This window comes from Manacus candei, unplaced genomic scaffold (genome assembly GCF_025592945.1).
Source record: "Manacus candei isolate 608988 ecotype Guabito, Panama unplaced genomic scaffold, ASM2559294v1 h1tg000033l, whole genome shotgun sequence".
Lineage (NCBI taxonomy): Eukaryota > Metazoa > Chordata > Aves > Passeriformes > Pipridae > Manacus > Manacus candei.
The window spans coordinates 6,349,677-6,374,806 of record NW_026138081.1 but is presented as its reverse complement, the minus strand read 5'-3'; the positions used below and the strand labels follow the sequence as shown (position 1 = coordinate 6,374,806).

Below are 25,130 nucleotides of genomic sequence, written 5' to 3'. Positions count from 1 at the left end.
ATGGTTTCCCTGGTCATTGACTCTTTTTCTTTGCACTTCAACTGAACGCATCAAAATCAGGAGTGTAAAGCAGTGTCCACCACAGAGTATATGCCCCAGCACATGACCATGTCTCTCTTTCATTGCTCCCCCTCAGCCTGGTAGGTGAACTCAGAGCTACTGAACAACAGTGGCCTAAAGGGCACTCAGGCTTCAGTTGATTTTCACCAATTTAAAATAGCTACACTGTGAGAACAGTCAGACCGTCAAATGAAACAATTAAGAGAGAAAAAAATAAGTGCAACAGTGCAAAATGGAGTAGGAGCATGTAGCTTCTGTAAGCCTTCACCTGCACCTCAGTGGTAACTCAGGGCCTCATTCTATGGCCAAATGTTTCTCGAATAAATCAATTTATGCAATTAAAGACAATTATGTCAGCCACTGGCTACAGTTAGTGCTTGTGTGCAGCCCACAGTGAACTCAAATACTTTTAAGACTGCTGAAAAACTGCTTTAAGAACTGGGGTTGTTTAGTCTGGAGAAGAGGAAGTTGGCAGGGACCTCCAACAACTACCTGAAAGGTAGTTGCTCCCTACAGCTACCTGAAAGGAGGAGGCAGTGAGGTGGCAGTCGGTCTCTTCTGCTATGTCTCAAGCGAAAGGATGAGAAGAAAGGATCTTAAGTTGCACCAGGGGAGGTTCAGATTAGATATTAGGGTTCAAGATTGCATCTGAAATAGCCAGAAACTGCCTCCTGGAATGATCAGGGTAGCAGCTCTATACTGCTTCACTATTTCTTTTTGTTTGTTTTTTCTTTTTAATAAATGAAACAAGCACGTGGCTAAAATAAAGTATTAGGCAGAAAGAAAACACTCATATTCAGCATCCTGCCCAAAACAACATGCAAGAGTAAATCACAAGTATAAGTAAAAAAGAAAGTAAAAGTAAAGTAAGCAAAAGTAAACACTATGAAAATACTTCAAGGTCATCACTTAAAATGGTGACAACAAATACACAGCAAATCATGTGAGAAAGATGCTAGGGGAATAAAAGAGAACTGTTTTCAAAAATGCAAGGCACTAAGTGCTACAGCTAGAATAGCATAATCTTACCCTCTAGCTGAACCTTCCCTCTTTATCTCTATGCTAAATTTGCACTAGTTGCTTTGCTAAAAATATACTTTGAAGTTGTCATAGCTATTGGTCCTGGCTCATCTTTTTTCTGCCTCTGAGAACAGTTAAAGTAATAGATCACTGTAATTAGACTTTTATGGGTGCAAGAGACAGTTTGTTTCAGTCACAAACAGGAACAGAGAAAGGATGAGCCAGAGAGGAAAAAGAAAACTAAGTAAGTTTAAATAAGGCAACCGCTTCTGAATATGGAGAGATTGAAAACAACAATAACAACAACTACCAAAACCCAAACAAAAAGCTATAGGTTTATCACAAAAATCTCTAACTACAAAGAGGGATACAACAAGAACTAAGGACATTTTTTCACTAGGGCTAAGGCCACCTTTTCCTAGCCAAGAAAGACAGATTCATATGTGTGAAATGCAAATTAATTACTCTGTGCATGCATTATTTGAATAGAAAGATTTAAGGCATATAAGATATATAAGGAAATACATCATATATAAATCTACATATAACATTTTAATATATCTTATATATGTTCTGAGAATGTATCTCATATTAGGCTATGCAATATAGCCAGGATAAAACATAAAGGTTATTTAATCTTCCTCATTACTTCAAAGGCATGTAAATACACACGTGTGTGTGCATGCATTTATATACCTAAAAAGACAAACAAGAAAATAGTTGTTTGAGGGTCTTCCTACCTATCTACCACATTACAAGTATTTCCTGATTTGTAACTTTGCACACTGTCTACCAATCTGAGTTGAGTCTTCAACATCAACTAAGTCTTAACTATTATGGCAAGACAAATAATGGAAAAAAACAAAAACCCACGAAGCATCCAAAAGCCCTTCCTCCAGGTGGATCACCTCCACCTGAGTCTAAAGACATGTTTCTGCCACTCGTATGACAGCCTTATTTGCATCTACACAATGATGCAAGTCAGCTTCTGAAGTCCTGTGGGCACTAACTTCCTGCAATTTTACACTAATGCCTTAAATCATTAATAATTCATACCGCCTAACAGACGTGGAAATCAAACCCACAGCCCCCAGCTTTATCACGATGTTTCCCTGACAGCTACAGTCAAGGTCAGTGGCATTAGTGTTGTTCAAGGACACTGACACGTGTCAAACTTCAGCAGTACAAACTGTTTGCTATTGCATGAATAAAGGGTGTTTGAAGGTATTTTAGTCAGTCCCTATTCAAGGTAATCTGAAGAAGGTACAGACATAAGGCTAGAGAGACTTCTTGGCTCTCTGTTTCTACTTCTCTCCTTCTGCAAGACACCACGTCATACAGACCTCTTTAAAAACATGCCTACACGTATCTTAAAACCAGATGGCTTCCTGGGTCTCAATACTCCTTGCAGTGGCTGCTCCAGAACTCCACTTTTGTGAGAATTAGGAACCACCTCCTAATTCCAAAATCGCTTATATCCATCAGAAATTTATAAAGTCTGTCTACACGCAAGTACTAGCTTTTGCTCAGCTAAATAAGCCACTTGTTTCTAGTCCAGTCTGTGCAACCTTGAAGACAGGAGATGACAACAGAGAAGACTACACCATGACCAAGAAGAGGCCATATCACTGGCCCTTTGCATAATACTACTGACACCTATCACTCCTCTGCAAATATTTCTTCAAGACACTCTGGGATTACATTTGTGATTTTCATTGCAACTGCTCAATACTGGACCATAACGTCCCTATGACTTACTAGCATACTCAGGTCTCTCTTGGCTGCTGTTCCTACCTGACAGGCCTGTTGCACATGGCCATTCCCATCTTTGACCCCCACTGTACAGCCTCTCTCTCTCTCTGTAGAACTAAATTTAATGCCACTACTGTGATTATTATCCCCAGGATTTTACTATATGAGTAAGGGAAGGAGAATTATTGAATACTACTCTTGTTTTTGAAGGAAATGCCAAGAGGGAATCTCCTCGATAAAAAGCAGCCAGCTCTGCCATTATTGCACCCATAATTTAATGAATAGCCCATCTTGCTCACTGGCATTTTCCCCCTTCCATGCAACACCCTACACAGTCAAAGTTTTTGACAAGGTAATCAGCTGAATAAAGAAATTAGTAAGGTTTCAAGAAATGGCCAGCTTCTGTTTTCAGCCAAAGCACGTGAGTATTTGCAGTGATAAATTAACTGAAACCTCCTTTTCAATGTGCAATACAGAAGTTCAGAGTTAAAGCTGCCCTGCTGCCTAACCTGTATGTCAACACATCTTGGTAACAAGACTGGGTTTAAATTTATTTTCCAACACTAACAATGCTAGTTTGGGGGCTACTTATCAAAAATTGCGCATATTTCAATTCCCAAATTACCGATAAGGGCTCTCAAATTCAACCCTAGTTTAATCTTGGCTTACCACTTTCAGTCTGGAAACAGTAAAAAAAAAAATTAAATCACGAAATGTCAAGAGTAAGACAGCTTAAAATACCATAAAGGGATCTCTAATAACAGTACAGAAAAATGCTTGGGTAAAATCTTAAGTCTATAGGTTTACAGTATTATCAACTCATGCATTATCATCATCAATTTACAGTTTTACGTTAAAGAACCAGTTACAGAAGCAAGTGTGTAAAAACCTCAGATTTCATGTACAAAAATACGGTTCAAGGCCTTTGCATGCAGCAGAATCCTAAAATATAACTGAAGACACAAATAAAATAATGCCAGAAGTTTTCAACATTTTAAATACATTTTAGATTCTGCTGCCTTTCATTAAAGCAGCGTGAAACCCCAAAGGGTTTGAGAAACCTCAAAAAAGGTGTGGACTGCTTTCATTTAATAAAAAATAAAAGTTGTATTCATGAAATCCACCTTACTTTAAAACAGTGCAGTTTTTTCTTTCTTTACAACAAGTCATCATTTGGACCATACCCTTATGGGGTTCGTATGCTTTTGGTTGCTTGGAGAGTGTCCTACTGAGATACTTTTTCATAGCATAACTTAGAAACAATCAAATAGCAGTCTTGGTCTTCTGACTAGCTCATAAGACCAGCATTTTTTTTTTTAATTAATGTGAACAGTTAATTTTAACAACAGTCTCTTCCCCCATCTTTCTGCCTCATGGTCCATACATTTTTTGCATGCATACACCTGTCTTCACAACTGCTTGTTCTCTCATTTCCTGCCCTATCAGTACATTAGACCAGGCCTGACAGCAAGATTCCAGCCTCTTGCCACAACTGAAACCCTGAAATCTGCCTGGAGAAAACCTGCTAATGTAAGGCTGCTTCTTTTTCTTTTTTCTTTTTTTTTTTTAATGATTTCAATTCAGATCTTAAATCAGCATTTAAAAAGATGGTAAGGCTGCCAAATACCGAAGGTAGCAAACAACTCAGATTTTTCTGAAAGCATCTTGTGGCAGCTGCAAGTTCGTGTTACATTTACTTAGAACAGCAATTGCCTTTGGAAATTAGATTTTCCTGCTTGTTCAAAAGATTTGTGATGAGTAACTATAAAAATTCAAAATTTAACTCGCTAAGTGCCAGTGTTAGCAAGCAGAGGTAGAAGATGTGTCTGGTAAAAACTAAGCAGAAATGGAAATCAACCATCAGATAATGCAGGTCATTTCTTTGATAGTACCCTCCGATACCCCTCAGAGCATGTATGCTCACAGTGGTTCTAAATATCTCTAAACAGTACAGTTTGCAAACTCTTCCCCATTACAAGAGACCTCTCTCAGGAACAAGTACATCTTGCTATCCAATCTAGATTTTAATTTCGGTCTTTTCATCCTTCTTGTTATATTCCCCAGGTACTCCTCCTTATTGGTATTTTCGGTTAGTTCTTCTTTAGTCAAACCCTAAATATTTCAATTTTTCTTTCAGTGACATGACAATTTTCCACCATCCTTTCTGTAAGAAGATTTGATTTGCCAAATTATTTTGTTATTTTGGTAATAGGTCACCTAATAGATCTGGTGCCAGAAGGTGTCCATGAACCATTTGTCTTTCAATATTGTCTGTAAAAGATGAATTTTCAGACGTGGATTATTGGAACAATGAGCCAGAGGGCCCCTGGGACACAGTAACCAGCACTTGGAAGACAGAAAGGCAATCAAGGGTGGCTGGATTTCAAGGGAATGTGACAGGCATTTAAAATCAATTGATATTTTCTGTTACTGTTTGCTAGGAGTGCTTTTTCTCCTCTCACTGGCTTTTTGTTGCATTTTTTTCCTCCCATGCTGCAGCACCCACACAACACTCAGAGACTTAAGTGAAGACTGGGATGTCACTCCCTGCTCCCATGGAAAGGAGGGTAATGCATTCCAAACAGACTAAGCACTGTGCACCACTCTTCCAGGAGCAATTCCATCAAAAAAACGTATTAGCATCTTCTCCAGATGTGGCCAGACTGATTAAAGAAAACACGGTTCCTACATTTGACTCACAGAGCACTACTTAAATGGCAATGCAGTATCTGCAGCACCCTTACATTTTTCATTAGGTATCACTACGCCACACGAGATAAGTTACAGCACATCCTTACTGCAGCACCACTCATAGCCATGTAACCAGCTTAGGGCTCAGCACTGAGACATACAGACAGATGAGAGGAAGCACAAGTCCAAAGAGTGGAATGCAGCTTGCTTAATTATAGATGTCTACCATATGACATAAGTACCTGACAGCTAGGTACCAGGTACCCCTGATTGCCACTGGAGACCTAGTCAATACAGCTCGTGTAGTTTAGGGTACAATTCATTTCAACAAGGGGAGGGTGAGGCAAATTATACTCGAAACACTACCAGCACTAACAAGTGCATCTACACTAATTCACACACAGGTGTCTTCCAAAAAGTGAGGTAACACTGAATATTTTGGATTAAAAAGTAACATGCCTCACAAACGGATAAATATCAACCCCCAAAAGGTTAACACTGAAGGTAGAAGAAAATAAGACTTATCTTATTGAGACCATCTGCTGCAGCAATCAAAGCAGTTAGAATCCATTTGCTTGCAGGAGTCCATAGAGAATATCATGAACCAATTTGAGTCAAAATAAATTAGTTTATTTTGTTCTGCACGGCCAAACCCCATCCCACTTAGTTTTACCTACCTAAATAAAGAGCACAGCCTGTTCTAGGCTTTTCTCCATAAACAAAACAAAGAGAGGTTGCTCCAAAGGGACACTCAGTACCACCTAAGGTCTTATTTGTCCTTTAAATGTGTTTATCTCTTGTTAGTGACTATAAAGAAAACCAGGCTACAACCACCCTCTTGGTATATCAGCTTCAAATAGACTCCAGTGACTCTCAGTAAAGAAAGTATGAACAATTTGGGGTTCAACTTGCAGGGCTTTCCTCCCTCAAAACCCGCAAATGTGACAGTTATGATAAGCAAGAAAATAGTTCACACTTACAGCAGGATTTACTGTCGTCCCATTATTGAAACCCACTCCTATTTATTCTTCCTAAGGGGTATCAACAATTGCATCTCAGGATCCCTGCTGTGAGAAGCAAATTTTTTTTCTACTGTGACACAACACCAATTCTGAACTGTACAGTATTCCAGCAGATTGTGTTCAATATTTCAGGGAGTCCAGTGCAGTGTTTTTCTCATTCATTACTAGCAATCAAGTAATTTGAAAGGAAATGAGAGATGAAGAGCTAAACATTCATTTGGAGAGAGATAATCAAAAGAATAAAAGTCTTGTCTCAGATTCTGCACATGATTTTTCAGCACTAGGGAACATATAATTGATGCATTATTGATACATCTAACTAATATCAAACTAATATCAAAAATAATATCAGAATAACAAATAATATCTAACACTAACACCAGAAATAACATAAATTTAGACATAAATTTATCATATAAATTATATTATAAAATAACATAAATTAACTTTAGAAAGTTAATTACCAGTGGAATATTACTCTGAAGAATAGGTGATATTAACCCTTTTTATAAAGCAACAAAAACCTGACAGACATGCGTTAGCTTAACATTGACAATGCAAAATACAGTATTACTGCACAATGCATGGGACATGCTATTCTAAAAGACAACTATGTATTTTGACAGATGACTGCATTATGAAATGCTGATAATACTGACATCTGAGGAACACCAATAAGGAGAGATGAATCAAATGGTATGAGTATGTTCCCTGTTGATACCACTCAAGCTGTTGATAACTCTCAAGTCCTATTCTACAGTGACAAAAATGAAACAGAAAAAGGCAAAGAAATAGAGAAATCCTTAAGTAGAAATGCCATAAGATTAATAGAAAATGAGGCACACAAACAAAACCATGTTTTCAAGAACAAGTAAGTGGATACTCTGCAGAGTCACAGATTTAATGCCCTAATTCTAGATCACGCAACCAAACACTTCTTTCATACTCCATATCTACTTCAACCTGCTGGAGTGTTGGACCTCCGAGCAAACAGGTTTTAAAAAGATAATCTGACTAACCGACTACTGCTACTTCCAAATTAGCAGCCAAAGTGTGTTCATAACACATTCAAAACAAACAAGCCTACGCATTACCCAGAAAATTTTCCCATGTTAACAATTCCAGATTCCAAACCAAATATGGAACACCTAAACCAAAACTATGGTTATCAAAAAGTAACACTTTAAACAACTTATGCTCTATACGAAACCTAAAGTATTTTCTCAGCATATGAAAGTCATCAGGATTGCAGTCACGCAAGCACATACCCCATTTCAGTAATTTTATCCAGGATCATTCTAAAAAAGCAAACTTGATCTGAGCTACCATTGTAGCTCTTAAGTTAACAGAATGGTAGCTTACTTAAGCTTTATAAGAAATTTTCTTTTTGTCAGAACTATACAGCACTTCTCCATACTACATAAGAAATATTTTGCAGGCTAAATAAAAGATATTTACATTATTTCATTAAACTATAAAAAGACTCAATTTCAAAGCTAACGGATACACTGACCCCACAATAAAACAATGCCATAGCAAATGGCATGGCATAGATTGCTTTCCTTCATCTTTTATATTGCCACCAACATACTTCAGAATAACATATTTTATCATGGTGAAAGAATGCTCCTTGATATTTCTTTTAGTGCACCTTTCTCTAATTCATTTTTCCCCGGCACTTGAGAAAATTCTCATTTTTTTCATTTAAGCAAGGCAATAGGAAGTAAGAACAACCACCTGCAAAGAATCAAACTGTGAAAGAATCAAAACTGTGAAGAATCAAAATACGAAAATAGAAAAAAATGTACTAAAAGATTGTTGTACGGCAGTTGCTTTACGCTTAGTGTGATAAAACTTGAAAGGTATGCACAATTATTTTAGCTAGCTTTGGTAATCTTGAAAGACTAGCTAAAGTCATATCACAGCTATTCACAAAAAGTTACAAAATTTAAGTTATTAGTTTTTTGTCAAATATTTTATACTAACAAGCTTAAATGCTTTCACCGAGCAGAATACAACTTTCAAGCTCTCAAATGCTGTAGTTTTAAATACCTCCTTTTCTGAAAACTCCAAGCCTTCTGAAACATACTTCTAACTTCAAAAGAGGCATGGGATCCTTTTACACACAGAGAAGGGATTTTTGCAAACAGTTCCAAATCCTTACCTTTCTGTAGACTATCATATTTGGAGAACTCTCCTCTGGGTCAGCAGTTTCCGCACTACTCGGATCAGCGGGCACTTGGGCCATGTTTGCCTCCTGTCGCTCAAACTGCAAGGACAGGAGCAAAAGTCAGCATCGCTTCAGGCTGCACTGGAGCATGGCAAGGACACCTCCAAGGCAGACAGACAGAGGTAATCACACTCCAGACTTCAACCCATGCAGGAATTTATCACACTCTGTCAGAACTGTCTTGTCTACTGGATAATGCCCCAAGAACGAGGACCACCAAGTCACATACAGCTGTGGTTTGGGTCATCACACACACATTTCTTCCCCCATTTTGATCTTTTATCATTCAGTGAAAGTCCAATTAATACTTCACACACTTCCTTTCCTTGCTATATAGCACAAGCAGCTTTGACTTTTCTAGAATCTTTGAAGTATCTGCAGACAAAAAGCCGAGAAGGATAAAGAGTTTGCTGTGATGCAGAGTAAACCCCAATGCAGCGGGGGGGGTGCAGCAGACTGTCAGTCACACTGCCGACTGTCGCCTGCAGATACTTCAAGTCATTTACGGCTCTCTGCAACCCCAGAGCAGCAGCCAGGAACCAGGGAGGCACGGTTGCTTGCTCAGAGTAAGCAGTGTCTCTCATCTCTTCTCATGACACAGCTGGGAACAGGCAGCAGAACAGGCAGACTACCGCACGTAATACTCCTTATCTTCTAAAAGCACAGAACTGCTGCCTCATCTCCTCCAGGTCAGGCCAGGCTTGAGGCAACAGCATCAGTTTGAATAAAGGAAAAAAGGGGCCTGGTGCAGGGAAGGCACTTCAAATTCTAAGTCAAATGTTATATTTTAAATTTTATTTCCACCAGAATATTTGACAAGTTCCATCTCAAATTAAAGGCTGCTGTGGAGCTGTTTGGTGACCTCTCCTAACCTTAGAAGTAACATTGCCTCGTACAGACACTGGCACTAAAACTGCCTGACAAGTTCAATTTCTTTAACACTGAAAGTACTGAAACGTCCCATCTCAACATATTTTATTAAAAACTAAGACAAAAAAAGGACCTATGTTCACACAACCATAATCTACACATTCATTTCTAAAACACAGTTCACCACTAAACTGTCTCTCTTACTTATGGAAGGTACTTTCCTATTCCTTCCTCTACCCACTTTCACATTGCCACAGGCGACAAAGTGCCCCAGTATATAATACACATACATAGCATACAATTATATGTATAGTACAGCCCTGAGCCATTCTAGCTGTCAGTTATCAGCTCCCAAGGACAAGTCAAGAGCCAGAATCAGAAAAGCTCAGACTGCATCCCAGCTCTGTCCTATCTCCACAGTGAAAATGCTACAGTTGTAATGTGGTATCCTCCACTGAAGCCACAGCAGCTGAGATACCCCTTCAAGCAAGACATAAAAGACACCAAAGTTTAATAATCTACATCAATCCAGATTCCTTCATTTCCTGTATAAAGTACGAGTGCACACACACACACACGAGTGGGCACAAATGCATTTGTACATGCACATACCAATTTTGAAATTCAGTAATACAGTTCAAGCTCAAATTAAATAATTTATATACAAATCACTTTTTCAAGGCATATTCAGACCAATTTAGATGCTGTTTTATATTTAAAGGAAATAAATTTATTTTTACCCCTATTAAACCTCATGGCTTTCTAGAAGCCCAAACACTATACTGTTGTGCCAGGTCATGAGCTAAAAAGGAAACATAATAAATTCTCTAAGCAAGATTATTAGATGCAAAAACAATCAAATAGCACAAACGTTGAAGCGTAAAGCATTTTCAAATTACAGCACTTTGAATTATTTACACTAATGTGCATTTTCACAACACTGCTTAGTCATGATTTCAAGACACTGAAGAATTAGGCTCGAGGTTATCATCACTCAATTGAATGGATCAGGAACAGGGTAGAGATTTTATGTAACTTTTTGAAGGCAATTACAAAGCAGAGTTGAAAGCGTATGTCAAGTCACCCAAGTTTCGGCTTCACCTGCAATATATAAAGACCACATTCACCGCTTACATTATATGTGAGATTTTATAAGCATACTTTAAAAGAAAACAATTACAATTAACTTTCAATTGAGCAATGATCTTTAAAGAACAAAATTACAATTTCTAATCGAAAAGCCCTCTGCAGCATTACTTAGCTGTGCTTCACTCACTGCATTATTCACTTTGAACGTCCACATTTACAAATTCTGTTCTCTTGTTATACTGTCAGCTTACTTGATCTTTTCTGATACTTCAGGATTTTCCCCCATAGCAATTCTTGAAGCTTTTCATCTACTCTAGTGCAACAAGACAATAACATCTTGTACAAGTGCAGTAGTAGCTTGCATGCTGTTCATGGTGACATTGAAGGAGCCACTGATTGTCTTTGAAGGTTTACATAAGGTAATCAATACAAATGGACCAACCTGTTGTTGGAAGATAGAAATTTGCAAAAGTGATTCCCACTAGTGCCCAGCATCTCCTACTGGATTTCAGACAGGAGCAGTAGGAGCTGCTTTGCAGGAGTGACAGCAAGATGGACATCTCAGAGAACAAGGCTGGAGACAAGGTAGGACTGAGGTGCACCTTGGAGCAGAGACAAGTGTGGACATTCCCCTCCACATAGCCCAGGCATTGCTGCTGCTGAGATGGGCCTTAGCAGGCCAAGCCAGGGCCTTTCAGGAATTGTGACGGCTCTGACAATTGTCCAAGTTTTTTTCTCTTTCTTATAGATTTGTTTTTTTAAAAAAAAAAACAAAAACAAAAAAACCAAACAAAACCACATAATCATTTCTCAGATGGTATTCTACAGGAAAAAAAGACTACAGATAAAATAAGACAGTGATATGACAAGGGCATGTTCTTGGCTCTTCAAGGTGAAAGCACAGCAATGCTGGGTCCCAGGGATCCCATTACACCTGTGCCTTTTAACATACGGGAGCTGAGTGGAGCTCAGCACCCAGAGATGCAGGACTGCTTCACACAACTGCAGAATGGTTGGTGTTGGAAGAGAGTATTGGAGGTCATCTAGTCCAACGTCCTGGCTCAAGCAGGGTCCCCTAGAGCACATTACTCACAACTGTGTACAGATGGCTTCTGAGTATCTCCAGAAAAGGAGACTCCACAGCTGCTCTAGGTAATTGTTCCAGTACATAGTCACCTACATAACAAAGAAGTTCTTCCTCATATTCAGGTAGAATTTCCTGTGGTTCAGCTTCTACCCATTGCCTCTTGTCCTACTGCTTGGCACCACTGAGAAGAGCCTGGCTCTGTCCTTGTGACACCTTCCCTTCAGATACTTAGACATTGATGAGATCTCCCCTCCAAAGTCATCTCTTTTTGAGACTGAACAGGCCCAGCTCCTTTAGCCTTTCCTCTAAGACTGATGATCCAGTCCCATAATCATCTTCGTAGCCCTTCGCTGGACTTGCTCCAGAAGCTCCACAGCTCTTGTATGAGGAGACCAGAAATGGACACAGGACCCCAGATGTGGCCTCACCAGGGGTGAATACAGTGGCAGGATCACATCCCTTGACCCACTGGCAACGCTCTTCCTAATGCAGCCCAGGATTCCATTGGCCTTCTTGGCCACAGTGCTTGCTCATAGACAGCTTGTTGTCCACCAGGACCCTCAGGTCCTTCTCCACAGCACTGCTCTCCAGCAGGTCAGATCCCAGCCTGTACTGGTGCATGGGGTTATTCTTCCCCAGGAGCAGGACCCCACACTTTGTTGAATTTCAAAAGGTTCCTCTCTCCCCATCCCTCCAACAAGTCGAGATCTTTCTGCAGAGCTACACAGCATTCTGGGGAATCAGCCACTCCTCCCAGTTTTGCATCATCAGCGAACTTGCTGGAGGCACTCTGTCCTTTCATCCAAGTCATTGATAGTAAGTTAAACAATACTGGGCCCAGTACTGATCCTTGGGGGACACCACTAGTGACAGGTTTCCAATCAGACTGTGCCAGTGATCACAATTCCCTGAGACCTGCCATTCAGCCAGTTCTTAAACCACCTCACTGTCCACACGCCCAGTCCACACTTCCTGAGCTTGCCTGTGAGAATGTCATGGGAGACAGCGTCAAAAGCCTTACTGAAGTCCAGGTAGACAACATCCACTCCTCTCCCCTCACTTGTCCAGACAGTTGTCCCATTGTAGAAGGCAATCAGGTTGGTTAAGCATTATTTCCCTTTGGTGAATCCATGCTGACTATTCTAGATCACCTTCTTGTCTTCCACATGCTTAGAGATGGCCTCCAAGTTAAGCCATTTTACCACTTTTGTGGGGACTGAGGTGAAGCTGACTGGCCTGTAGTTCCCTGGGTCCTCCTTCTTGCCCTTTTTGAAGACTGGGGTGACATTTGCTTTCTCCCAGTCCTTGGACACTTCTCTTGACTGCCATGACATTTCAAACATGATTGAGAGTGGTCTAGCAATGCTATCTGCCAGTTTCCTCAACACTCATGTGTGCATCCCATCAGGGCCCACAGACTTGTGGATGTCAAGTTGGACTAAATGGTCTCTAAACCAATCCTCCTCAGTCAAGGGAAAGTCTTCCTTCCTCCACACCTTCTCCCTAGGGTTGGTGATTCACCAGTCTTGAGTGTGGAGGAAGTGATCCTTGAATACTGGTCATCTCTCTTGGACCCCTCTTCCCATTAGCACATTCCAACAGGATTCTTCCAAGAAGGCCCCTGAAGAGGTCAAAATTAGCTCCCCTAAAGTCCAGAGCTGCAATCTTACTCATTGTTCTGCTTCCTCCTAGCAGGATACTGAACTCCACAATTTTGTGGTCACTACAGCCAAGGTTGCCCAAAATCTTCACATCTCCAACCAGACTTTCCTTCTTAGTTAGTATAAGGTCCAACAGCACACCTTTCCTCATTGGTTCTTCCACAACCTGTATCAGAAAGCTACAGTCAATGCTTTCCAAGAACCTCCTGGATTGCTTTCCTGTACTCCTGCCATACTAAAGTCTGATCTCAAGCCAATTCTCAAATGGGGCATTCTCACTAGCCTGAGGATTGTGGCACTGACTTAACACCCAATGAACACAAACAAACCACTGGCTACAAGGCAATAACACTTCTGACCAAGGAGCAATTTTGGAATAGCCCCAAGAGAGCACCACTCCGTCTTTGCCAGGGAAAAGAACGCCAGGGAGAAGGGTAGACAACACAGAGTTAGTGCTCTAGTGATGCAGGCTACTAGCTGCAAACACAAATGAAATTGTTCATGTTCAAAGTAAAGGGTTTTTTACCCTAACCCTATGTTAACACGCCGCATTTGCAACTCTTTAATTATTATAATTGTATGTGAAAGTCCATATCTGACTTGCACAGTTCTCTGATAAAAAACAAACCAACAAAACCTCGTAGCCTGGTGTGAAGGAATCAGACTAATTTTTCAAGGGATACCACTGAAATCTATTCTTTCTACACATTTTTTCATATCAGCCTCATCCACTCAAATGCAAGTAGAAAGTCAACCCTACAACACTACAGAGACTGAAAAACAGTTCGCCCTCTCAACCTTCCTCTAAGCACATGTTTGTGATGCATCAGCCAGAAGTGAATCCAGCTTGGTCTTATAAAGAAATTTCAGCTGCACTCAGACTAGAAGAAGGAAAACCAACAATTTATTTAGGCTTTCAAAAAAATTAGAAGTAGTCACACACAGCCTCCAGCTAAGAGCTTCACCAATTACTACCTGAAGAGTACTTCAGCTCCTCCCTCCTACAGGCAGTTTGCTGTATTATCAGGGGCTAACTCATACCAGCCTGCATCCACACACCAGAAATCTAGATACAAATGCATCTCTTAAAAAAATAAATGGCCTCTAAATTCCAACTTTCACGTTCAAAGATGCTGTTTTCCCACAGCTGTTTTTCTGACAATAGCAATACTTGCAGTATTCTGGACTCCTCAGCAGCTAAAGTGATTGAAAATGAAAAAAAAAAAAGAATATTGAAAACCATTTGTGTAACCATTTTCTCACTGCCATGCACAAGGAGGAAATCAGCAGTCTTCAACTTCTTGTTTATGGAAAAGATGGCCTATTAAGCATTTAAAAAGTACTCCCAAAAATATGCTAAAAAAAGAGGGTACATTTGCTTCTCACTCATTTTTTCCTTTTTATATTTTATTCTTTATTATAGAGCACATCTGCTTTTACCCCAAGAAACATAAGCACACTGGACTAGACAGGCAGCCACTGACAAAATGAAACGAGTCACAGCAGGAGTTCTCTCTCTTATCTGATCAGAGTCCTAACACCCTCCCAAAACCTAGAAGCTGCAAAGAAATATGGCTCCCATATGTCAGAAAAGGATCAGTGAACTTTACACTGGAATAACCCATTAAATATATGCTCCGAAAGCAAGAAAATAATTTTTTTCACAGTTCATCTCTTTAGAGTTTCTGATACAGAAGTGTAATGATAAAATTTCAAAGACAACAACTTTTACATTTTAATCCATAAATACTGACAGCATTTAATCTCTCTGTATATGTAAATTCAACACAAACAGCTTAACACTAACTTAGGAGATTCCCATTAGTGTCCTCAAACACCTTGACTGCTGTAAGAAAATACTATTGTAAACAAGTTTGCTCTAAGAAATCTCTTACAGACACACTACCCCATGTGTTTCGTAGAAATTAGCCCATCTAGGAGTCCTTATAGATCTGGGTTTTATACATAACAAAGAAAGAAGAAATACAAAGTGAGAAGAAATTCTGTGAAACAAACTATTTCTTGAAAATATCATCTGAATTTAACAACACAAGTTCATATATCAACTTTCATTCTTTATTTTATTAGATAAGTTGTCAACTTAATAAGCAAAATTTGCAGTGCAAAAGATTTCTTGCACATCTGAGATAAAAATAAAGTTTGTTATAGTATGGAAAACCTACATCCCAGAAGACAGAATATACTAAATGAATTCCAATGTAGATATCTATCAGCACTGCTCAGCTGAAATACACTTCTGAGTGACGATAAATGGAAATTACCTTTATGCTATGTAATTAATTTATTTCAAGGGCAGCTTATAACTGACATGTAGTATTAATGTCAAATTATGAGAGATTTAGAGCTTTAGCACACAGTCACAGAGTAAAATATAACTTCATATCATTAATACCTAGTTTTTTTCTAATTAGTGAAATACAACTAGACTACATGATTTTTCACAGACTTGAGAAATCATATAACCACATGATTTGCTGAACTGATAATTACCTAATAGGAAAAATCCCTACCTACTCTGCTGGAATATTTAGATCAAATAGGTCATGTTATTAAGGTTACAGGAGGGAAGGGACAGGGAAGGAAAAATTACTTACTCTGAATTCAATTAGAACCCATTAGTATTAGGTTGATATTTCTCATCCATTACATAAATCTCTTTAAAATTGCACTGTGAAGAAACTTACCTTCATGTTCTTTTTCTGTTTAATTATTATTCATTAAACCAGGACTTGAGCATGCCAAGCAAGGTGTGTATACCAGAGGCCAACACACAGCGTATCATAGAAGTGATCTTGTTGACCAAGGTGAATACATCAACCAGAGGATCCCCGGGCCCTGGTTGGGATAGACTCTGCTTTCGACTGGTGTAGCTCAGTCCAAGCACTGCACAATTCACCTCTACTCCTCCTTCACAATTAAACCTGCATGATTAGCAAAGTAACTTTCCAAAGAGGAAATGATACAACACCTAACTGAATGGAGCAAAAGCCAGGAAGACTGGAGCTGAGATCAAAACTCCACCATCTCCACCAGTTCACTTACTGGTGAGGAGGAGGAAATGCTGGTGTTAACATGGCACCGCTGACCACTGTGCCCAGCAGGTCAAGATTCTGCATGTTCCTCCCCTGAACCAGATGAGGAGGACATAAGGGCTAGTGAAATAGGGGCAGGGTGTCCCCACGGAGGGAGCCACACCACAGTCAGCAGTGACAGACTGAAGAGTCTGGCGCCACTCTGGATAGCACAGCATTGCTCCCCTGCATAAAGGGGCAGCTAAGGAAGTCCGCTTTCTATCAGTGAAGTACAGCTCCCAAAGCACCTGAAAATCCTTCCAATGACTGTTTAGGACATCAAATTGTAATGGAAGTTACTCTGAAAATAGTTTCCTAGTAGAAGATCATCCCAGACCTTTTGCCCCTCCTTGCAAGTGCTAAGCATTGCAGTACTATCAACAATACTCAGTGCATTGCCTTTTTTAAGGAAGGAAGATAAACACTTCTAGCAACTGCACTTATGTTCAAATTTTTGCCAAATTCCTCTTTGTTTGTGGGAAAGCATTTTTGTACACACTAGGAGAACTCAAGGACTCTAAAGGACCCTTTTCCTCCTCTTTCTGAGGTACCAGTTCACAGGGAGCCCTGTGCTGAAGCAGTACAGCTCAACACTCTCATTCTGCAACTGTCAGGATGAAAGGCAAGTATCCATCTAGGCTAGTGAACAAGCAGAAACTCATCTGCCTCACTCTGACAGAGCAAGAAGAAAGGACCTAATTCCAGACACTCCCTTCTTCTTCTCTTTAGGGAAACTGGGATCCTGATGAAGGCTGTGATTTCCAGTTTCTACTACTCTTACAGACATTTTCTAAAGGTGCAGTCCCCTTGCATAACTAAGTGCTTCTCCTGAGGAATATTTGCCTCAAAGCATCCTACAGATATGTCTATGTTTCCACACAGGGCAGGGAGCAAGCTCTGGGCTCCTGATCACCCACAGTGCTCAATCACTAGTTTGATCCCAGGTTCTCTTTGGAAGAGCTCCAAACCTAAGGGGATGTAGGTCTGCGAACACAGATCTCCACCATCAGTACTTGCTCCAGAGTATCAGCATGGATGATCTTATACAGGATTTGGCTTCCTACTTAGCTATTCCTGCATCAGTCTCTCAATAGGTTCTGCAACACCATACAGCTTCCCAGCATGTCTCAAGTCCTGCAATGCATAACCTCATCCTTCTGGTCAGCTGCAGGACAGTCTCACAGTTTTTATTAAACATTGTGCTTGGAAAAAAACCGTACACAATGATCATTGTATCTTCAGGCCACAGAGAATACCATCTGGGGGCCAGAGGTCTGAGACCCCTCTGGCCAAGGATGTGCAGTGTGGACAAGGCCATCATTTAGACCAAACTAGCTCTCGCACGTGTCAATCCAAGCTATTTGGCTTCCTGCAGACATATACGGTCTGCAAATTTAAACTCAGCCCCCTGTGTAATCCAATGTGAGCATTCTGTAGGTACTTCTCTCCAATCACTTGCTGTTCCCAATTATGTATGTCCATTAATAAAAAGAACAAATATTCACAATGTGGTAGTCTAAGCAGAATATTGCTTACCAGGGGTCACCAAGGTCTTGTACCACTTCCAAAAAGGGTGCTCTCCATAGTCTTGAGCAATTTTCTCTCTGAGACACCTGTGATAGAGCTCATCCTGTCACGCAACTAACAGACGACACTAAGGATGGACAATTCCAGTTGTTTCATTTGTGTTAGCCACTGGTGATCTGCCTCAATCACGTGGCAGATGATCAGATTGCTTCTTGGTAAACCACTGAAGTGGATTACTTTCCTCTCCTTTCCTCATGATGCTACACTCCATTTCCATTTTATGTATTTCTAAATCTGCAGATATTTGTAGCTATTTTAGAATGCTGAAATTACTGTCTGCAACTGGATGCTACAACCAGGAAATCTAGGAGTGGAAGCCAATATAAAGTAACTTTCCTGGCATCTGACACTAAGTAAGTCCTGACTTCCCTGATGCCAAATTACAGGCTTTCTCTCTTTTTTGTTTTAAATAAAGAAATATACCCTACCTGTTTTCTGGTCTGTCCACCCCAAGGTGTGCTGGAAGCATTGCTGACTTAACAGGAAGAACTTTCCCACTTTCAGAGTTCTCAATATAGTATCTGACAGATAAATAAGGAGAGCAAAATAACCAGAAGGAAAAACGGTATGGGGGTGGATGGTAGCAAATATTGACAAAGAATGGCTGATGAACTAGGCAATTTTTTCCCTTTATGAAATCAATCATTAAAATGGGCACTTGCATGCTAAATTTACTTTTAATGGACCAGAACGATGTTGTACCCAGGAAGAAACTGCCTCCAATACATCCACCCCTCTTCCAAAGAATTCAAAAAAGAAATGCAGTATTTACCTGTAATCAATCTCCCTTCCAATAAAATAATACTGGTGTGAGTGCAAGGGCTCTTAGAAAGGCTCTGAGCCAAAACGCTGTTACCAAGGATGGCTGCAAAGAATGTAATAGCAAATATATGCTGAATATTTAACTAAAGCAAGTGTCAGTGCTATTGAAATTTAGAAATGCGAAGAGATAGATATAGCACAACTCTGAACTTCATGTGAATTGGTGATCTCAAGCTACAGAAGTATTTACAAAGCACTATCAGCCTGCAAAGAGCAGTTACAAAGCAGGGAGCTGAAGCTGTATTTTGGCTTTTTGCAACAATGCCAACTTACTGGCCAGAATCATTCCCTGTGGAAAATGAGTAACTGCACTGATAATACAGAGCTTGAGGGTAGACTTCTAATCCATTCTCCAGGATAAAGCCATCTTTGAAAAATCATTTTGCATTAGGTCAGTTAAGGTGTACTAAGAGCATCCTGTTCTATGAAGTTAGTCCATCAGACACCATCTCTGCAAGTGCCTTGCACTTTACGTACCATAGAAAATACTAATTGCAACCACAGTAAGCTACTTCTGGGGGATGGGCTGCATTTTGTATTTTACACTGTACCTAGTAAGCTGAAGAAAATTGATTCAAAGATACAACTGAATGAGAAGCACAAAATAATGGATGCTTTAATACAGACTGACAAGAAAATACTAAAATAAAACAAAGAAACAAAAAAACCACAGGCCTCAGTGTCTGTTAGACTCCAAATTCAGATTTACTCCACTTAAACTCCCTGTTTCAAGCAGAGATTGCTAAAATGAAGCTCCCTTCAAGCAATCTTGTGCAAGCTGATAGACTAATCCACCCCTGCATTGATCGGCAACTGCACAACCTCATTTAAAGCACCCCAAAGTGCTGAGAATTCTTGCTGGTTGTACATCTCAAGAGGAGGAAAAATTGCAAGTATGCTGCAATCAAACTAAATGTAAAACTTACTACCCAAAAGCATATGTGTCCTTGAAGATGTGGCACCATGCAATACCCCTAGTGAAAGTGAACACAAATGGTTGCATCCCACCTACTTCAAGGACATGATGCAATATACTATGATTTCAGTGCCCTCCTGTTTATCACAACAGCACCCATCCTTTTCAGATGCAAATTACACCCAAATCACTTCAGTAATTGCAATGTAAAAAGCATCTAAGTCACTCCTAAATTAGCTAGCTCAAGTCCACACTCCCATGCAGTTCAGCAGAGTCTACAAATTCCACTGCTGTGGTTCATCTAAACTTGAACTTCAAAATGCCAGAACTGGACTACTATAAATACCAATATATGCTACATACATTATAAATACTAATATACTTTACTACTGCTGCTGTTATACTATAATACTCCAATAAAGACAGTTCCTTTAATTGAGCTAATACATGTCCATGTCAGTTTGCTGTTATACCAGTGAACCCATAATCTGAAACTATTTTTCTATCTGTGACAGAGATATTTTCTTTTATGAAATTATAAACTAAATCACAATGAAATTAAGTGACTTCCCACATTCATATAACAAATGAGACATAACAAATTGGACATATCAACCTTGACTTTCAAACCATTAGTTACCACTTGCTCAACACACACCCCAATAGCCCAGTAGGTCTATAGTAAACAGTCTGAGGAGCTTTAAACTGTGAACCTTTCACCACTGATACCAGGTTCTATAAGCATAGTAAAAAAAGATTAAATATTGTCCCTTTCCACTGGGATATGTTTTTAGTGTGGAACTGAAGATTCCTGCAGAAATAGAGAACTAATTTCTCTTCACTGCCTCGTGGTCCCCAGCACACCCATGTAGGCAAAGGACAGTACCTGTGCCTTACTCTGCTGCTGCTAAGTCTAGGAAGAGAGAGCTGTTTCCAGCATGACAATGCAGAGTTCCCAGAACGTCAAAGTGTCAGAACCTTATTGCTTACTTAAATTTTAATCTGCTTTTCTTTCTTCTCTCCACATTCTTTGCCACTAGCTACAGAGATGTTAAAAAATAGTATGAGATATGATGCAACACAAGTGGATAGCAGCAGTCTCTCGACTCCACAATCTTTCTAGAGCTTGACAACCAACGAGTAAAACACAAATTAGTTCCTCTTTCTTGCTCCTCTTCATAGATAGAGCACAACAACAGAAATTAGTTCATTCCTCAGTCACCACAATATGCTATTATTCCATCTGAAATCAAGGAAACATCTTTTCATGGTAAAATTCATATAGATTAAGAAAACATTGTGGATTCACTAACATTAATATCATCCTTTATAAAATTTAAAAGCCACTATATCATTAAAGGAAAATTGTGATCCAACAATTTAGAACCCTCCACGGTATGTCTTATTACTATCTTCCAAAAACACTCCAAGGTGATACCCAACAACACCTACAGGCACCCAGGTGTTTCTGAATGTGCTTGGCCAGCACAGCTCTGGTTAGCTTGTCTCTGATATGCTGACAGAGATGCAAGTGTTTAGGGTTAAAAGTACTACTACACCTTCAGTAATAACACTGGCCCATGATCTCTCACTTACATTTTGTTTCACGTGGCAGAGTGCTATCTTACACCGCACTGGTGACAGCAGCTCAAAGTATGACATCAAGGAACACCCAAATCATCAATGTAATTTTCTTATTGTACCCAGGTTTTCTTTTTAATTTTAATACTGTGGTATGAATTGACACAGATAATAATGCAGTCATGAAGAAGTTGATAAGAGTCCCATAAGGAACCAGGAGCATTTCAGTTCCAACAACTAGGTGCAATATTTGTCCCCTGGAACAGTCCAGTACCGCTTAGTGAAGAGGACCTGTTTGTTTCTACAATCTCCCCCCTAGAGCGTCCACGTGTGCTTGCAGAAATGCAACTGAAGCTTCAGGTGATAAGCACGAACAATACAACAACCCATCATAAGGGCAAAACTAACATTGGGCAAGGGAAGAGCAGCTTGCTCTTGTTCTGCTGCCACTTTACAACTGCAGTGTTTGATTTAGATATCACAGGTACACCTGGCCAAAACCTCCAGGTTAGCTATCCTCGTTCTTGAAAAGCTGAGGACTCATTACAAAGGAGAGAAAAAAAGTAACCACCCCACAACAATGTTGTATTCCTGTTAGAATCTTGCAGAGCCATGGCACTGCAAGATTCCGAAGTTTTACCAGAGAGTAACTAACAGCATCCTAACGTACATGTTAAAATGACACACTGCAGCTATGTTCTCTTCCCGCTACTCCACATACATCAGCTTCTTCTCTTTCCCCGCCATCTGTTAGTTTGCTGCAGTCTGCTGGGACAGGACTGCCCTCTCCTTTTCTCCCCTTTTTGGCTGCTCGAAGGGACAACAGAGCCTAGCATTTCCAGTCCATAAACTCAGCCTTCCTCCAGCTGCCTCAGAAACATTAACAAAAGTAGAGTTACTCCCATAAATTAAAAGTGCTCTGCTCACCTCTGCCATACCAGTGTGCTCCACCAGAATTCCATGCTAGACACTGAAACCCCCTTGGAAGTGGTTAGCAAGGAGGTAACTGCTGCTTCAAGAGGACATACCTTTTCCTCTTATCCTCAAGTATCATTGATTAAAACAGATATCTGCATCATGGGAACTGTCAGAGAGAAACTAAGGCGAGCAGCATTGACAATGACTATAAGCAGCTTCTTATTGTGCCTTTACTTAGAAGGGAAGGGTAGTAAGAAAAAAACCAGAAAAATCAGTCAGGTAGGTGAACAGTAATCTTCAAACATCTATTACTATAAACCTCAGTATAAGACGTGTAGCAAACAAGTACTTCTCCTTCTAATAGAGTTCAGAATGGGAAAAGGAAGGGCTATCTAAACTCCACTACACTTGTAGCCAGTTAGAAAGGAAACTGTAATGTTGGTCATCAATTGTTCTATCAACCGGGTCATTAGAAAAAGGAACAGCTCATCTAAAAATAAAGTCAATATTGGCTGAGTCTAAACAGTTTCTTCAGCATTTCACACGCATATTCAAGCAATGAACGCTATTATTCTGTGCTTGTAACCACATGCCCCCAAGTCAATAACTGTTCTCGAACGTCCAACCTCTTTTTAAAGCAGATTTACAAGGAAATATAGTGCAAGTGTTCCAAATCAGCTGGTGAGAAAGTATTATGGATCATAACATAGTAAATAATTGTTAATTCTTACAATCTGCAAAATTAGAATAAATCTGGCATTAAAAAAAGAAATTTATTATATCAAATATACACAACCTTCCACTTCAAAATAAATCCCATTGGACTTGGAGAATATTTAGGATGATATTAAATGTCTTAAATCCCCAAAGCTTTGAACTACAGTTAACCTCTTTCACTATGTTCTTCAGCAAGCAATTACAAAAATCACTATACCTTTACAAAGCGCTTTTCACACTCACAGCTCACGAACACAAACGAAACATAGCTTTCTTTGGGGTGGGAAACCACCAGTATCTATCGTAACACACTGACACAAAGGTTAGTTTCACAGCATGACTTTATTTACCAAACATAGATTTTCCTGCTTTCCAATCTTTACACACTGGCAGTCAGCAAATAAAAAACAATCAAAAGCAATTATGCCTATCTTTAATTTCAGGGAAGCATTCGAAAGCGTCATGCTGCTCTGTAGCACGCAGACTATAACTGGGATGCCGTTCTGGCAAGTCCCTTGCAGGTCAGCTGAAGGAAGCCCCGACTTACCTAGGCCGTCCCAGCAAGGGCTCCGAAAGGCAGCGAGGGCAGCGCCGATGCAAACGGGACGCCAAGCTCCGAGTCACAGGCGCAGTCAGCTCCTCGGAGCGGCAGCCCTGTCTGCTATTATGTCTGCAGCGTATAAGGGCAGCGTACCGGTATCTATACAAAAATCTGCATCTTCTTCAGAGAAAAACACTTGAAGCTTCTTACTGGCACCGCAACCTACTCCTCTATTTATGCCATCACAGCTAGTGACTAACAAGATGCTTTTAGTGTCACAGGAGATGAAGGCTCTGGAAGCAGAGTGCCTGGCAGCTTTACTCTCACACACCGATCTGTCTTCATGCAAACGCACTTTGTCAGCGGATGGAAGTGTATTATTGCCATACGCTACCGAAGCGAAACAGTTTCCAAGTTTTCCCACAGGGCACCAGCTCCCCCTTCAAGCTGTACCCCAGTGCTCGCTCCTTCTCGTCCTTCTCCGAAGCCTCTCCCCGAAAACACACACACACACCCCGCCTTGCACCTGTCCGCTACTCCCGACTGGGAGCGACCTCCCACCCCGGCGCCGCCCGCGCAGCCGCTCCCGCCGGGGCTCGGGGCTCCGTTCTCCGCGGCGGGACCAGCACCGGTATCCCGCTGCCAGGGCAGAGCCGACCGGCAACCGCTCGCCACACAAATGCGGATAAGCAGGAAAACAGCGGCAAGGAGAGCAGCCCACTCCCATTACCTTAGCAACCGCGCCGCCGCCGTCCCCGGCCGCCCCTTCGCCTCTCCTCAGGGACGGGGAAGCGCCCTTAGCATGGCGTGAGCCTGCGGGCGGGGCCGGCGGTCAGCCCGGGCTCCTTTCCGCGCCTCTTCCAAAAACCTCCCGTTCTCCTAAGCGCCTCTCAGGCTGCGGCGGGGACGGCGGCCGGGGCGACGCCGCTGCCAGCAGAGCACCGCGGGCACACCGCGCCCGCCCCGCCCGGCCCCGCGCTGCCGCCGCCCGACCCTCGGCCGGGCGGGCGGGGGCGGTGACGGGGCGGCCCCGGCCCCACCGCAGCAGCGCCCGCTGCGGGCGGCCCGGCCGCGCCTCCCCCGCCCGGCACCGCCGCCGCTTCCCCCCGGTTCCGAGCCAGCCGCCCTTTGCTGGTGACAGGGAGGAAGCTTCAGCCCCTGCGTCCCGCCACCCCGGCTGCTTCTGGGGCACTCGGCGCAGCCCCGGAGGCAGGGCCTTGTGTTGCACTCTTGTTTATGTGTTGCACAGCGCAATTAAAGCGTTCTGCAAAATTCTTTCTCCTGAAACCAGGAAAGCCTCATCTCTGGGTGACAGTCCTCCAACAGCCAGGATTTCCTAGCTAATGCCTGTGCTTACACGATATTTAGGGCTCCACACACCACCATCAGTCCTAACAAGCACCACATCTCGACAAAATGGTTTGGAGACCCAGTTCTTTTACACAGACCTGTCCCATGGGCAAAAGCCATTGCT

At 41.2% G+C, this 25,130-nt stretch overlaps 1 protein-coding gene across 6 annotated transcripts in view; it reads right to left on the bottom strand.

Annotated features, from left to right (window-relative positions):
* Positions 1–24,577, bottom strand: part of RGS6 (regulator of G protein signaling 6) — a 266,662-nt gene extending 242,085 nt beyond the window's left edge. For 4 of the 6 annotated variants that reach the window (XM_051791575.1, XM_051791579.1, XM_051791580.1 and 1 more), the window contains exons 1-2: positions 24,378–24,577; positions 8,710–8,808 (exon numbers count right to left, since the gene is read on the bottom strand). In XM_051791575.1, coding sequence (XP_051647535.1) covers positions 8,710–8,808; positions 24,378–24,383 — 105 coding nt within the window. In that variant the 5' untranslated portion in view covers positions 24,384–24,577. Of the gene's footprint in view, positions 1–8,709; positions 8,815–23,662; positions 24,338–24,377 lie in introns of those variants that run through there. The other 2 variants (XM_051791577.1, XM_051791578.1) reach the window with 2 other exon arrangements.
* Between the last annotated feature and the right edge of the window lie 553 nt (positions 24,578–25,130).